This window comes from Clupea harengus, chromosome 18 (genome assembly GCF_900700415.2).
Source record: "Clupea harengus chromosome 18, Ch_v2.0.2, whole genome shotgun sequence".
NCBI classification, from domain to species: Eukaryota; Metazoa; Chordata; class Actinopteri; order Clupeiformes; family Clupeidae; genus Clupea; species Clupea harengus.
The window spans coordinates 11,293,685-11,309,382 of record NC_045169.1 but is presented as its reverse complement, the minus strand read 5'-3'; the positions used below and the strand labels follow the sequence as shown (position 1 = coordinate 11,309,382).

At 42.0% G+C, this 15,698-nt stretch overlaps 1 protein-coding gene across 1 annotated transcript; it reads right to left on the bottom strand.

Moving 5' to 3' along the window:
- Positions 1-56: 56 nt before the first annotated feature.
- si:ch73-40a2.1 (tyrosine-protein kinase receptor UFO) lies at positions 57-14,322 on the bottom strand. Its single transcript, XM_012832776.3, has 15 exons — positions 13,612-14,322; positions 13,168-13,229; positions 12,481-13,084; positions 11,213-11,368; positions 10,556-10,873; positions 9,739-9,904; positions 7,616-7,728; positions 6,974-7,078; positions 6,423-6,503; positions 6,247-6,339; positions 4,758-4,879; positions 4,241-4,350; positions 3,683-3,842; positions 2,606-2,742; positions 57-745 (listed from the first exon to the last, which is right to left on the bottom strand). The coding sequence occupies exons 1-15, from the start codon at positions 13,709-13,711 to the stop codon at positions 403-405; spliced, it is 2,670 nt and encodes an 889-aa protein (XP_012688230.2). The 5' UTR covers positions 13,712-14,322; the 3' UTR covers positions 57-402.
- Between the last annotated feature and the right edge of the window lie 1,376 nt (positions 14,323-15,698).

Below are 15,698 nucleotides of genomic sequence, written 5' to 3'. Positions count from 1 at the left end.
TGTGCATGTTGGTCTGGGAGTAATCATGAGTGAATTGACTTCATGTCAGGCGTATGCAAAGGAAAGTGTATTTATTTTAAATAAAACTCAAATTCATTGAAGACCACATGACTCAACATATACAAATTATCTCACCTGTTTTATTTACATCTTAAAAGTTAATCAGAGCATTAAAATCAGATCTCTATTGCTCTATAGAAAAACATTTAAGTAAAAAAAATACATAGATTTCATATGCATATATATTTCTCTTTTCTCTCTTTCTCTCTCTCTCTCGCTCCCTTTCTGTCAGACACATGGGTGTACATACATAAACACATACACAAAGAAATATAAACAACGATAACCCTGAGTATTCACACCCGTAAGGCACAGAAAGTCCAAAGTTTGTAATGCAAAATTCTAGTCCTCTGTCCCGGGAGCTGAATCACATTTAACAAACAACAAATATTCAGCCTCATCTTTTCCACCATCACACTCTTGCTCTGTCTCCCGTGGAGGAAGGCAAGCACCCACAGGCCCTGGCTGGTAATCGTTGCCCATGGTGGCCTCCTCCAAATCGGGGTCCACTCCAAATGCGCCCCCCTGGCTGGCAGCTTCCAGGCCCATGTTAATGTAGTGGGCCTCCTTGCTGGCCTCCAGGGGTGGTAGCTCAGACAGAAGGCCTTTAAGTCTCACACCGAGCTCTGCAAAGCCAGGCCTCTGTCCTGGGTCACTCTCCCAGCAGCTCAGCATCACCTCATATCTGAGAGAGAGAGAGAGAGAGAGAGTCAAAGAGCAATGGCACAGAAGTGTGGTGAGGCAGAGTGGAACAGAATGAGGAAAGAGACAATCGGAGATAAAAATACAACAACACAAAGAGATAAGGAAAAGGTCAAACAGGGTCGGTGTATGGCTGTGGCTTATGGCTTTCATTACAGTGATGACAACAGGGGTGATACATTGGTTCAGTGTCTATACTATAAGCAGCAAATTAAGTAATTAACATCATCGATATATTCAAATAAACCTAATCCTAAAAATAAGCCTACCACTCTTTCTAGATTTATTTTACTTCAATTTGGATATGAAGCTTGATCCAAGATGGTGTGTTGTGGGCTTTTGAAAATAACTGTTATTAGTAGCCGAGCTCATTAGAACTCACAACATGTTTTCATAGATTCACATGTGTAGTTGAGGTCTGCAGCAGGTAGGTAGTCTCTGCTCTGCACATCCATAGACCACAACTTCCTGAACTTAATTTCTTAAGCGCAGTGACTTTCCCCATCCACATTCAATCTGATACCAAAAAGTAGCTTACTGCGGTCTCCTTCCTTCTCAAATCAAAGAGCAGACAGAATCAAAGAGTCCCCTCAGAGCCGTCTCGGATGAATAAGCCCCTCTGTTTTGGTCTGAGTCAGAGTTCCTGTGCGCCATGCATGCCAGCAGAGCTCACATTGACTCAATTAGGCGAGCCACGCAAGGCAGCCAACGAGCTTGCCAGTGAATACTTGGATGAGTATTGAGAACACACTACGTCCATCATCAGCTACTACGCCACAGATATGAGATAGCCGTTTGCTGGGAGGGGGGGGGGGGGGGGGGCTCTCGAGACATCATTTGTGAAAAGGATACAAAAGGGATAATTTGATTCGCTCATGGCGAATTTCCCACACTCAAGACCCAGACACTTAGATTCAGTGGAAAAAAAAACCTATAGACAGTAGCTTCAGGCACAGTGACACAACATCTTGCTTTCTGTGAAACGAAGTTACAACCTTGACATGGTTAGACCTAGACTTACAAAACCTTAGTGTTCTCCAAGAGGGAGTTTGTGGTACAGCACATAACATACAGACAAATAAAAGAACATCAAATAAACAAGAACAATAATCTAAATAATCTATAGCAGCCATCATAAATACCATCACAGTCCAGGCAGACATTTAAAGTATATATCGATAAGTGTAGATCTGAACATATAAACCATTAAAAGCATATAAATAAATGGAAACCACAATAATCCCAAATCATCTATAGCAGCCATCATAAATATGAACACATTCCAGGCAGACATTTAAAGTGCAAGTCGATAACTGTATTCCAATAATTGTTATACAAATAAATAGTGAACACATCCTCTATGCATCCATGCCTTTTCATCCACTGGTCCATTGTATTACACCTGACTTCCCATGGCTACCATATCTTGTCTAATTGAGTTATTGCCATCGGAATACATTTTCTTTTCTGATATTGGGGTATCTATTCCTCCGATAAGAAGGGAGTGGCTGGAACTCTGCTGAAAGTGGATGCCCTCTATCCATGGTGACCATGCCTGCCTTCTCATTCAGCCTAGTCAGGTGCACATTGATCCCGGCATCATCTGTGATCAATAATAAGACCAAGATAATAAGACCAAGATATGTATACTCTGTCAGCTCTTTTAGCCCTTTGGTCAAATTTGATTCAAATGACACCAGTTGACACCATTTAGAACTGGACCATGTTCCACTTCACCCTGCTCCAGTAGGCCGCCCAGCATCATTTGCTAACAGTCTGGTTTGAGGAGCCTTCTTAGTTAGCACAAACACTACAATATGGTGAAGTGGGTGGTGAAACTCACAGTTTGCTGTCACAGTCCACAGGTGGTTTCAGCCGGTGGCTGGCCTCCAGGTAGGTCAGGAGCTCGTGGTTGTGAACCCCAGGGTAGGGAGTCTTCCCCCGGGACATGATCTCCCACATGGTCACTCCAAAAGACCACTGGTATAAAGAAGAGTGACAAAGCCTCCACTTAGCACATGTAATGTCAAAGAATGTGAGATATTCCAGTGTAATTGCAATTTTAGTGAATGCCATGGGTTGTTTTAAGCGTGAATGTCTTAGATCAATTTCATTTGGAGTAGATTCTTAAAACATGAAAGGCAGGTATACTCAAGTACAGGTTCAAAATATGTTGTTGTTTTTAGAAAACTGCCTATTTATCTCATGTCACTTTTAAAATTAAAATCCATCTGTCATAACACACGGTCACAGAGCCTCCTCTCCCTTGAAATCCCCCTTACAAAAACTAATATAGGTAAAATAGCTTTTAAGTTCTTTGCTTCCCATAAATGGACCACTGTTCAAGTGGAGTTGAAACTAACCAAGTATTTGTCTGTCAACCAATTTAAGAGCCTTTTAGATGCTAAGGATGTGCCTCAATGCTGTTGTTTTAAATGATTCTCTGATTTTATTTTCTTACTTTATATTATAATTTTTTTTATACTTAATTTCTGAGTTGTTTAATGTGTTTTGTTTATTTATTTTGTCTGTTTTGTATTGGTATGGTTTGTTTATTTATGGTTCTTCTGTATTATGTAGCCTCAATCAGGGCATTGCTGCAAAAGAGCCCTGTGCTCAGTCAATTCTCCCTGAATAAATGATGATGATGATGATGATGATGATGATGTGTTCTGTTTTGTGTCTTCATGAATTACTGCAGCTTGAATTACTCACATCTATTTCCTTTCGGAGAAACTCTTATCTCAAATTGTATTTCATACTCCTGGGCTTTTGCTGGGTAGAGGACAACCTATATAATTGTAAAAACCTAAAAACACACACACACACACACACACACACACACACACACACACACACACACACATACACAATGACACACACTGTGGAGGCTATGTGAGACAAGTTCTGGGGAACTGACCACATCTGTCTTGGTGGAGAATATGGACTCTGACAGACTCTCCATTGCCATCCACTTCATAGGCAGACGGACAGCCACTTTCTGTCTGTAGTAGTTGCCACTGTAGACACTCTTGGAAAGGCCAAAGTCCGCCACACGCACATGCAAGTCATCCCCTAACCTGTGATCGGAGGAAGGAGGACTTAAGTAAATCTGCCGTATCACTGTGTTAGCATGTCTTTAAGTTGCCTGAGCTCAAATATACCCTTTTCTGAATAACTGTTTTATCACAAACTTTTATCACAAGATATATTGCAGTACTGTGCTCTTAAAACAGTTTACATTCTAACAAGCTATTGTACCAACACATCTAGCACAGTAGTGAGGTGAAAGGTGATAGCGTTTCAAGTTGCCAACAGCTGAAGAATTTCCAAAAATGTCACTGGAACCTTTGAATTAATTAAAATGGGGCCCGTCAAAATATTTTTCCAGGAGGCCCAAAATTCCTTAGCGCACCCCTGCCAACACATAGTAGCGCTACGTAAACAATTGTGCTTTGTCGCCATCTACTGGACTCACATGCAGTTGCGTGCAGCCAGGTCCCGGTGCAAGAAGCCTTTTGAACTCAGATATTCCATCCCAGCAGCTATGTCAATCATGAAGCCCAGCAGACTCTGATAGGGCACAAACTGGAGCAGCAGAGGAAAGTGAGCCATCTTAGTCATCACAAATGCATCAAAAGTATAAATAGCAACTGTCTCATTTAATACATTGTGCAAGGATCTGCTCAGAATTCACACCAGTCCCATTTTTTTCTCAGTTCAGCATGAATTCATCATCACTCCTCATATTGCAATGTTCTGTATTATTTTCCTCATGACAATAGTAACCTTATAATAACCATTCAGTTAATAAGCTGCTTTATCATTTATAACATCCTGTGTTAGTGTGTGTGTGTGTGTGTGTGTGTGTGTGTGTGTGTGTGTGTGTGTGTGTGTGTGTGTGTGTGTGTGTGTGTGTGTGTGTGTGGGTGTGTATGCGTGTGCGTGTGCGTGTGTAGGGGAAGATGAAGAGAGAGAAAGATATTGTTTTTCACCATAGAAATGTCCCCATAGCGAGTGGCGATGAGGAAACGCCGCACGTCTCCGTGCTTCAGGAAGGGCAGGATCACCAGTGGCACAGGGATAGAAGACTCCTCATCCTGCTCTAGAGTGACACCTATAGGACAAACATCGAAACTCCATCAACTTCTACTGGAGATCAATACATTCTGTATCTCACTGCAGACTGAAAATCTGGACAAAGAATCCGCAGTCTGGATGACAGTGTCCGTAGTTGACCATAAAGTTCAACATTTCAAAATACACATACACAGACAAAATAAAACAGGACAGTGTCATCCCTAAATTCAACGAATGTCCATAACTGTGAGCAGAACGATTTGTGAGGCATTAAAACATGAAAATGTGTGTGTGTGTGTGTGTGTGTGTGTGTGTGTGTGTGTGTGTGTGTGTGTGTGTGTGTGTGTGTGTGCATCTATGTGTGTGTGTGTGTGTGTGTGTTCGTGTGATGGAGATAATTTCCAAGCACTGTTAATGACTTAAGAATATATGAATCAAGTGCCTTGTATTAATATATTCCTTTTATGAATCATGTGCTTATGAAAGCAGGAACATGGCTTTTCTGTGTTTCTGTGGGTGTGTGTGTAACTTAAATTATTAGGTGCCACTAAGTCTGCATATGTACAAGAGCATGTTTAGACCAGAGGTGATAAGAAGGGTCGAACTGTGCTTCTTCCGACCTTGTGCAAAACTTCCATCCTTGCCTCGGACGTCAGAAATCCACCACGTGGTTATCCCTACTGAACGCTAAACTTCTGTCTATATAAACCTTGTGCGATGTCTTTATCATTGCTTCACTTTCAACCTTGTGCTGGGGGTGAGCCCGATTGCAATTGTTGTTGTTGTTTGTCTAATAAATATGCTTACAGTATATGCAGCCCCAGAGTCCAGAGGTAACTAGGGTGAATTTTCACCTAACAGCGTGTGTGCATCTATGTGTGTGTGTGTGTGTGTGTGTGTGTATGTGTGCATCTATGTGTGTGTGTGTGTGCATCGATGTATGTGTGTGAGCGTTCCACTGAGTTCCTCTGAGTTCAGGCCACTCAGGGGTTTTCAAGGCTTAGGTAGCTGATCTACATGCCAGCAAGACGCATTCAGCTGCTGGCTACAGGTATCACATCTGAGTTTCTGAATATAATCTACAGATATCCTCTTTTGGGTCCAAACTAATTTGCGGGTGAATGTGCAGGTGTCTTTAAGGAACCACTTTTCCAAACCAATGGCGGAACTGGGAGTTGCCAAAGGTTTCTGCGTGTTCGTCTTTCTGCGCTCTCAACCAAATGGAACAATGAAGTTCTGGAATGTTGTTAACGGCATAATCTACAACATTATATAACAACCACTGACCCACACCTAATGAGTAATTGCAACTAGGAGGCCATCTGTGTTTTCACAATCCAAAGATTCCCGTCCTGCCTTACATGTCCAAACAGGCATCTGTGGATCAATGTGAGAATGCCTTACCCAGCAGGTTGACCACATTTTCGTGGTCAAAATGTCTCATGATCTCAGCTTCTTTCAAGAAGGTCTCCAGATCCTCCTGACAGTGGATTCCAGCTGAAGAAAAAAGTCTATCAGACAACACTTCTTTTCTTCATACTTCATCTTCAGACGTACATTCACAAAGTTGGCACACTGACCTCTCATGGTTTTTACTGCTACCTTCATCTGCGGTCTTTCCTGGGGACAGAAGATCCCTTCATACACAGATCCAAACTCCCCTGTGGACAGGAACAGAGGAAGGGGATGTGAGAGACACGCCTTACCCCAAAATCACCCAACATGGTAATGGTTGGAAGCCGCACAAAAGCATTAGGCCTAGTACTTGGCTTTCTACAACAAGTGGTCGGAGAAACATGAGTGATTCTATGTACAGAATAGTTGCTACTATATACAGCAGCTGCTATTGTGAAGCAGAACTGATATTGTACAAGGCAATGGAATGCACATGATTCAAATATTTTTAAGAAATATGCCAAACCCAACAAACCACAGTTTTACAGAGATATAATTACAGGTGCATTCAATATTGTAAACACGCACAACACTAGAGTCCAGAGTGCAACATATTTCAATGGCACGTGTAAAGGCAAGCAAAGTCACTAAAACTGAGAACAATAATCAGAACAGAACCAAGTGGCTGTTTTGTCGTCGTGCTTTTATACTTGGTGTGTGTGTGTGTGACAGATACCCTTGCCAAGCTCTTTGCCCAGAGTCAGACTTCCCCGATCAACCAACACCTCCCTCAGACTCGACAACAGCCTCTCATTCATGCCAGCCAGAACCTGAACTGCAGCTGCGAGAAGAGAGAAAACAGAGAGAAAACTGAGAAAAAGTGTCAGAGAAAGAGTGGGAGAATTGACAACATAGCTAGGCCAGAGAAGGGAGGAACATGAACACAGATTTAGAGAGTAAGTACGACATAGCACAGTGATACTTGTACCGAAACCAAAAACTTTCACAGAAACAATGAGAGAGATGTTATCAGGAGTTGCCATAACTGGCAGGATATTTGTCAAGGAAAATTGAGGGAGGGAAAGGTCAACAGTCCCACTTCTCATTACAAGCGGTGACTGCATGTATGAAAGGGCATTTCAGGACAGATTTGTTTTTATTTTTATTTAGGACTCTGAAACCCCTTTTGAGGGAGGCCATCATTTTTAAAGATGCTGAGGTTGCAGAGCAAGTGAGGGTGTATGACAATGCAGAAATGAAATTAAGATGAAAGGAAATTAAGTTTGTTAGCTGTAGATTAATACCCAGGAAATACCCAGGAAATAATTATTTGTTAATAAAATGAACACAAGCAAATAAAACAAAAAAACTTTGTAACCTGGGTAAGCTCTAGCACAACCATCAGATGATGCTGGATTAGACTGGTCCTCCATATCTCGCCTGAACGTCACCACTGGGTACGATGGCAACAGAGGCTCCTCCTGATATGGACTAAACATAGCATAGCACACCGTAAGTACATGGCACACAGGTACTCAAGTCACAAGTGTTACTATGCGCACTACAGTGGTGTGCAGTAGAGAGGCAAAACGTGAATTGAACATTTTTAGGACCATCATTCTGAAGGGCTGAGCACTTTTCAGCTGTTCTGAATCTCCATTATACACTACTGAAGAACTCTTACCCGGCTCAGTACGGTTGTCCAATAGATAGAGCACAGTAGGACAAGACATGGTAAGACATGGTAAGACATTGTAAGGCCTGCTCCATCCCCCAACCCAATCAATCTTTTCCTCTTTCCCTGTATACCTAACTGTACTCATTAATGGCCCTTTTGATCAACTGAACATACTTGATTTAGCTGATGAAGAACATTAGCACAACGCTAAGTTCTAATTTTAGTCTGCTTGAAGCAGGGATAGAAGGAAGTCATGCAAGGAATGGGGAGGGAGCTCCAGAACCCCACACAACGGATGAGCTTCAGCTTGAGACATGGCCGGATTAACCATATGGGCAACTGGGCAACTGCCCAGGGGCACCAAGACTCCAGGGGCACCAAGCAACCGATGTATTTTTTATTTAATTATTTATTTATTTTTTCATTCTGACCCCGTCAGCACAATTTGACGTTCCAAACACAATGCACAAACCCAGCGAAAGAGGCACCAACAGAACGATCAAGATGAAGCGGCAGCAACTTAGCGGTAATGCAGAACGACAGTTGAAAAAAGATAAAGAGTGTAGAAATGCGGCCACTTTTTAAAAAAAAATGCGCTTGCAAAGGTTTGAACAGTGTAAATCTGTGTTTTTCAGAAGGCAAAGTGTGTGCGTGCGTGCTGTCTGCTCCCAATGGTTCTGAAATGATAGTTCGTTAGTAGACTCACTGCGCTTGCAAAGGTTTGAACAGTGTACGTGTGTGTCACTAATTGCATAACCTCGCCGATGTTTTTGATAGCCGTCATCACTTCTTGTTAGCTATTTAAGTTTTGGAAAGCTTTGTGAACTGCAATGCTTATTTGCGGTGCTGTGAGTTGGTTTAATGATAACTTAATCCAACTAACGTTGGATTGCTTTTTGTAATGTCAGATTTCATTGTTTGGTGTGCTACCTAATTGCAATGAAGATTGATAACTATACTATGCATTGTTAATAAAGTGCTATTAATGTCCCCATATACTGGTTGATAACGTAGGCTACTTGGCAGGCTTCTGACTTGTTTTTGGGCAAGTTCGATTAAATAAATAAAGCTTGATTTGTTTGTACATGTGCTCATGTTCTCCTTTTCTGTGTAGATTATAGCAGATTTAAGTCTGTATATCCTACTTAAGTACCAAAAGTAAAAGTATAAACTTTCTTATGATTTAGACGAATAATATACCTGTTTTTCATTTCATTTCATTAAGGTCAACAAAAGATAAAACAATAGTTCTGCACTGTATTAAGTTATGATTTCTAATAACATAAGTTCACATTAAACATAATTTACAGTACCGGTATATGCATTAATTACTTTGGCAAGTTAGCTGTGATATGACTTGCTCCCAGTGCATTATTCCTTACATAGGTTACATCAATGTATGGAAAATGTAGTGGAGCAGTATTAAGCAAAAAGTATGTATAAAAAAACAATCAAGTAAAGTACAGATACTCAGAAATAATACTTGAGTACAGTAAGAAAGTATTTCTACTCAAGGACCAATACACCCCGGTGGATAGGTATGGTTTGTGTTCTGCAGGGTGGGGGTAGGTGGGCACCAGAGAGTCACTGTTGCCCAGGGGGACCATGAAGTCTTAATACGGGCATGGCTTGAGATGAACATCTAGATCAGCTATGGTTCTGATGAGCTAAGCTTGAAGAACTGCCTGTTCTGAATTTACACCATTCTTTCCTGAAAGGGTTCTTGGCCTGTTCCATATGGCCCAGACAGTTCAGCTTACATTTAGCCCTGGCCATTAGCACATAGTGGCACTGAAAGAAGCCTGGGAATATGTCAGTCTTACATGAGAGTCCTGTACTTCCTGCGCAGCAGACTTAATCCGACAGGCACTAGGACAATGAGCAGCATGCCTCCACCCAACACACCAACCAGCAGCCCAAGGGATGGAGACCTTTGCTTCTCCGGTGTCTTCTCTGGACTTGGCACTGAGGGAGCGTTGGGAACCTTCCCTGTCAATTCAAGATAGACACACAGACACACACAAACAAAGACATGCACACAAATTGACCATAGGTGCAAAACATACCAAACACACACACACACACACACACACACACACACACACACACACACACACACACACACACACACACACACACACACACACACACACACACACACACACATTACTTACATTGTAGCAAACAAGGCCACAATACACAATACAAAACATTTCTACATTTACTGAATCACAATACAACAATATGTGTCAAAGATCACCACTGAGAAATGCAGACACTGATATGTGGGCATGAGGCTGTGGATACCATAGATGTATATATGTCTATGGTGGATACTGAAGCACCAAAGCATTTCCTGTATGACTGTAAGAGCCCTGCCCAAGCGGTCAGACAGTGGAGAATCCCTATCCTTCAATCTTTCATGTGCACTAAACAGACCTTCCGGTCCCTCAAAGAAAGGTTTTTTTTGGCAGATTTTTTCACAACAGTTTGGAAAACCTAACCAAAACAGCATAAGGACGAAGAGTCAGTCACCACACCCAGCCACCCTCTCCAGTTCCAACCACATCACCAAAGAGCCGGTGTGAAACCGCCTGTCACACACTTGGCAACACCAGATGCCTATCCTCCCACACTCACATTTTTGGATGGTGGTTGTGGTGTGAGCACTGGAGCCCACGGCGTTACCGGCCCTCACAACTAGTTTGTAGTCTAGATGGGGCTGAAGTCCGGTGATGTTGACCGCCGTGGCTGTCAGGTCTCTGGACTTGGGGAGGATAGTCGTGGCGTTACCACACGGGGCCCACTGGCCACTCGTCTCGCTCGCTTGCTGCCAGCACTCCACCGTGTATGTCACTTCCTGTCGGCCAGCCAGGTCGGTGGGCGGGCCCCAGCGCAGGGCTAGGGTGGAATCGCTGAGCTGGTGGTGTGTCAGATTGACAGGTTCTGAAGGTGGTTCTGGAGTAGAAGTGTAGACAGTGAATGTTTATTACATTTTTAAACCTTATTATTGGTTATTTAAAAAGTGACTACCAAATGTATCCCCGTGAACAGTCAGAGAAGTATCCAACAGAAAAAAAGACACGCTGTAGCCATGCAGAAAATAAACGCTATTTATATTTACTATCTATCCTTTTTTCGAGTGATGATTTTTAAAAAGTCGTTTGAATACTGTGGTCCGGTGTGGATATAAAAACATCAAATCACCTACATCCACTGACAAGTTGCCAAATCCTGTTACTAAGTCTTCACATCCCTTTCACACAAATCAACAACATATCCTATGAAGACACTTACTTGTGCATCCAAGGTGAACAGGGTCACTCGGCAACCGCGAGTATCCATGGACACAGCTACACTGACGTGCACCCTCCATCTCAGTCTTACTGTTTGGGGGACACTGGTGGCATCCTCCACTGCCATTGGTTGGCTTGAAGGTTCCAATCCTGCAGGCTAAAACAAAACAAGTGACAGCATGAAGGGACACGTTTTCAAGTTCTTCGAGGAGGGGAAGGAAAGTTAGTTAGTTGACTGTTGTTTTTGTACGAAAACGATAACTGGTTTTTTTTTAATATATTTCTTAAATAAAGTTGGATTAAGCTCATTCATATTTTGAGCTCTAAAAATGAATGCCTTGGCTAGAAGTATTACTATGTTATTCAACCCATTACCACCCATCTTCAAATCACCCAACAGAACTATATCAGGAGATGTTCTAAAGTTCTTAGTGCTGGGACCTATCCATCTATGTACAATCTCCCAAAAATGTATTACTACAGGACAATACCAGAATAGGTGTAACAGAAAAGGATAACTGTTAGTTTGGTTCCTCTGTGGCTATGAAACAACGATATGGAAAAAGCGAGCTTCAACTCTGAGTACAACAAAAGACCTCAAATAAATCTTGCCCACAGGGGTATTCAAAGTATGTGGTTAACCGTAACCTCCTAAAACAACCTGTTGCAACGTATTGTTACACGCACACACACACACAACACACACACACACTCAGGCACACACACACACACACACAGAGATAGCAAACATATAGCAGTATTTTGGTTGGCACTCCACTTCTGGTCCGCTCTCGGACCACTACCATATTTAGTTTAATTGGGCGTGGATATTAAGAAACCCATATAGCAAAAGGCCAGTGGACCACTTTCAGCCCACTGGGGGCAGAGCTGGCCCCTTGCTCAAGGGTTTTCGGGCAATCCACTGAATTAAGGGTTGGTGAACATTAATGAAGTTTCAATAAATAAAGAGCAAAAATGTTTTTTAAAAAGTAACAAAACGGTGGGCTCACCAGTGGACCTCCCGAAAACCGACAAGCAAATGGCCAGCAGACCGCTTGCTCTGCCCTCAGTGGGCCGACAGTGGTCCACTGTCCCTATGCTATATGTGCAGATTTAATCTGAGTGGTAACACCTTTCAAAATGCCCCCTTTACAAGCCATTATCACATTACTGTACATCTGACATCAGACCATAGCAGATATGTGTGTGTGTGTGTGTATGTGTGTGTGTGTATGTGTGTGTGTGTGTGTAAGTCACTAACAAACCCACCTTCACAAGAGCCTCGTGCCTCCTGGTGACCTGGCGGACACACACACATCCCCTGCAACGGCCCCCACGACCCATCTGGTCGGCAGTCCCTTCGCGGAGGAGTGACCTCCACTGATCCGACCACACAGGTGCCGCTCTGGAGCCCAGACTCGGCTGGCGCCACCCTGAATTCGGTCAGGTTGCTTTGAAACGTGGGGCATTGCTTGTAGTACAGCCTCACAGCGTGGATGAAGATGCAGGGACCGGAGTAAGAGAAGACAAGCTGGAAGTCCGTCGACAACCTCCCGACGTTAAGCCCCTCCGCGCTGTGGAGGTACGCCTCCACTACAGTCATATTGGCGGTGTTCACTGGAAAACCCAAAGGTGCCTTGAGCTTAGAAATTAACCTTCTTCCTCCGGGTTCTTTTAGAGATACATTTAGTGTGCTTAACAGAGCAGATCCCATTTCGATCTCCTGGGCAAACTTTATATCCAATAATACGTTGATAGCATTCTTTCTGGGAATCGAAGTAGTAAACAAATGCTTGGTGGTGGCTTTAAAGCTGTCCATGCAAGCTTGATAAACTTGGTGATCAGATTTGGCACCACCTCTCATTTTCTTCCACTGAAACAAACAAACCAAAAAATCATTTCATTATACAGAATAAGACCGAAAAAGTATTATTTTAAGTTATTAGAGGGTCTTACAGCTTTCGCTGGTGAAGATGCCCATTCCAGTTGTGTCTGCTGGAGAGAATTGAAAAGTTCCCCTGGAACAGTTCAAATGGAACATTTAAGAATGTCACTAATTTTATTAGAACATACATGATAAGCCATCTGTCTTATAAATAAGAATTTGACCTACAGTTTTCAGTCGACACCTACAGCCTTCTTGGGGGAAAAGGGTGGTTACAGACAATAATCTAGCCATTAGTCTTAAGTAGGCCTATACGACTAATGTATTTTACTTAGGGCTATTAACTTGACTGACAGCATCTTATTGTCAGCGACTATTGTGTTTGTATTCACAACAACTTTTTATTTTCCCTTGCCTTAGCCCTCTCATTACTGTCCAAACGAAAGGGTGATAATGATAAAAGATCAATATTTCCCAAGCAAATTGACATGAAAGCTTTTAATGTATATCTTTACCTTCTATTGCCGCCTGCGCTGACACGATGGAGACGTATATCAAGGTTAAACACGGTATGTAGATCGTCCACTTTGTTGACATGCGTATCACCAATGCCATTCTTATCCAACATGAGCCAAGTAAGTTTAGGTAATCATAGGTTTTTTTCAACCTGTCGCCTTTAGCGAGCTGCCAGGCACACTTTTAGTTTGATCTCACCCAGTCCACTTCAGCATTTCTTTCGTTTGTACGATTTAATTTCGTTCCTTCGAATCCCAAGTTCTCACGAATGCGCCGTATTCAACTACTGTCAAATGTGACTTACGACGAAGTGAATTTCCAGTGCCACCCCACCTTCGCGTCACTGTTTTGGTATGATAAAGACAATGTTATTACTCCATTCCTTCAAGCAGTGTCAACTTCGAATTAACTGCTGTAGGCCTACTAGCCTACTACACACAAAATGTTTTGTTAAGCATTTAGTTTAATATTGTTTTCTCTCTAGGATGTTGACAATAATTTCCCAAATTCTTCAAACACAGTTTTTAATAACTTAACTTGGGAAGTTCTTTTTCCTCCACCCCTCTGCACATGCTCATTACAATATGTGACTGGAAACCAAAGAAAACTAACAAGCCACTCCTCTTTTTCGCTGTCATAAATGTAAAGGATAGCAATCTTTACATTTCAGCAACGCTTCCCATGGGCAGCTTGCATTAGCCTTTGAGACATACAGTTTTGTTAGCCCTTGGTCAGAATATTAAAATACTTCTGTCAAAGTCCAAAAGGGTGTTAACATTATTGATGTTTTATTTTTGTCAATGAAACTACTCCAGGTTAATTATCATAATTTCAACAAAACCATTGCTGTCAGCAGCAGTAGCACCCCCCACCACGGTAATCTCTACCTGCACCTGGCATCTTCCAACACCTCTTCTTGCTCTCCACTGTGAAATCACAAGGGTCTTGTCATCTCTCAGTCACCATTATTCCTTCGGGCATGACAACAGTATGTTGCAAAGAGAAGATGCAACTGGAACATTACTACCAGAGCAGGGGCGTCCCTCTCTACCTTCAAGAAGCTTTTGAAGACCCAACTCTTCAGAGAGCACCTCCCCTCCTAACTGGCACCTGACTAGCGCTTAACTTGCACTTCAGCAGTTACATTCCTGCACTTCTTTTTCCTCTTTTCTAGGTTGTTGTTTTTCTAATTCTCATGTAAAGTAGTATTTACTGTTACACCATGCTTTTTTATTGCTCTTAGCTTGACTGTTCTCTCCCTTGTACGTCGCTTTGGACAAAAGCGTCTGCTAAATGACTAAATGTAAATGTAAACATCAACAAAGAGGAAGGCGAATGTTTTAAAATACTTTTAGAGCATCTGTTTAATTGTGCGTTTCAGAATGTTATAAAAAGAATCGTCACTTAAAACCACAGAAAAAAACAAAGGTGTTAATAAAAAAAACTATTAATCACATTCAAAATAAATAGGCTACTCAAATAAATGAATTTCCTGAATTCTCTAGGGTTAGGGTGCATTGTTGTATTCCTCATTATTCCAGTATGCAACAAACATACAGTATATCTCTACTGATTAGTATTCAGCTCAACTTCAATTATAGTGTTATTAAACAAATGTTGGATCATTGGATGTTGGATATTAACCTTTTGAGAAACAAGACACTTTTGTCTCTCAGCACCAAATTGTAGGATTTGTGAAATCTGTCATTACGTGCAAAAATAGCTGACTTGTCATATCCCAGAGTGTGGTCTGGCCTCTTCCGCTTTCTAGTTCCTCACGCTTTCATGGGACAGACAAAAGATGCTGACAAAACACACACATTGGTCAAGTGGAGGATTGCTTTGCCGTGTGACAACGGCAGCTGGTTCCTGAATGATTAATTAATATGGTACAGAAAACGACTTATGAATCTATTCATAGTTTTCTCACTATACATGGTCTCACTTCTCATAACGGAGTTACTAGTTATCCCTGCAGCCCATAATAAACTGTAACAAGATTGAAGCTTGATAAATGTTTAAAATAGTATGCAACACCTTTAAGGCAGATGTTTGTTATCTCTTTTCTGTCTCATACCAACCCCAT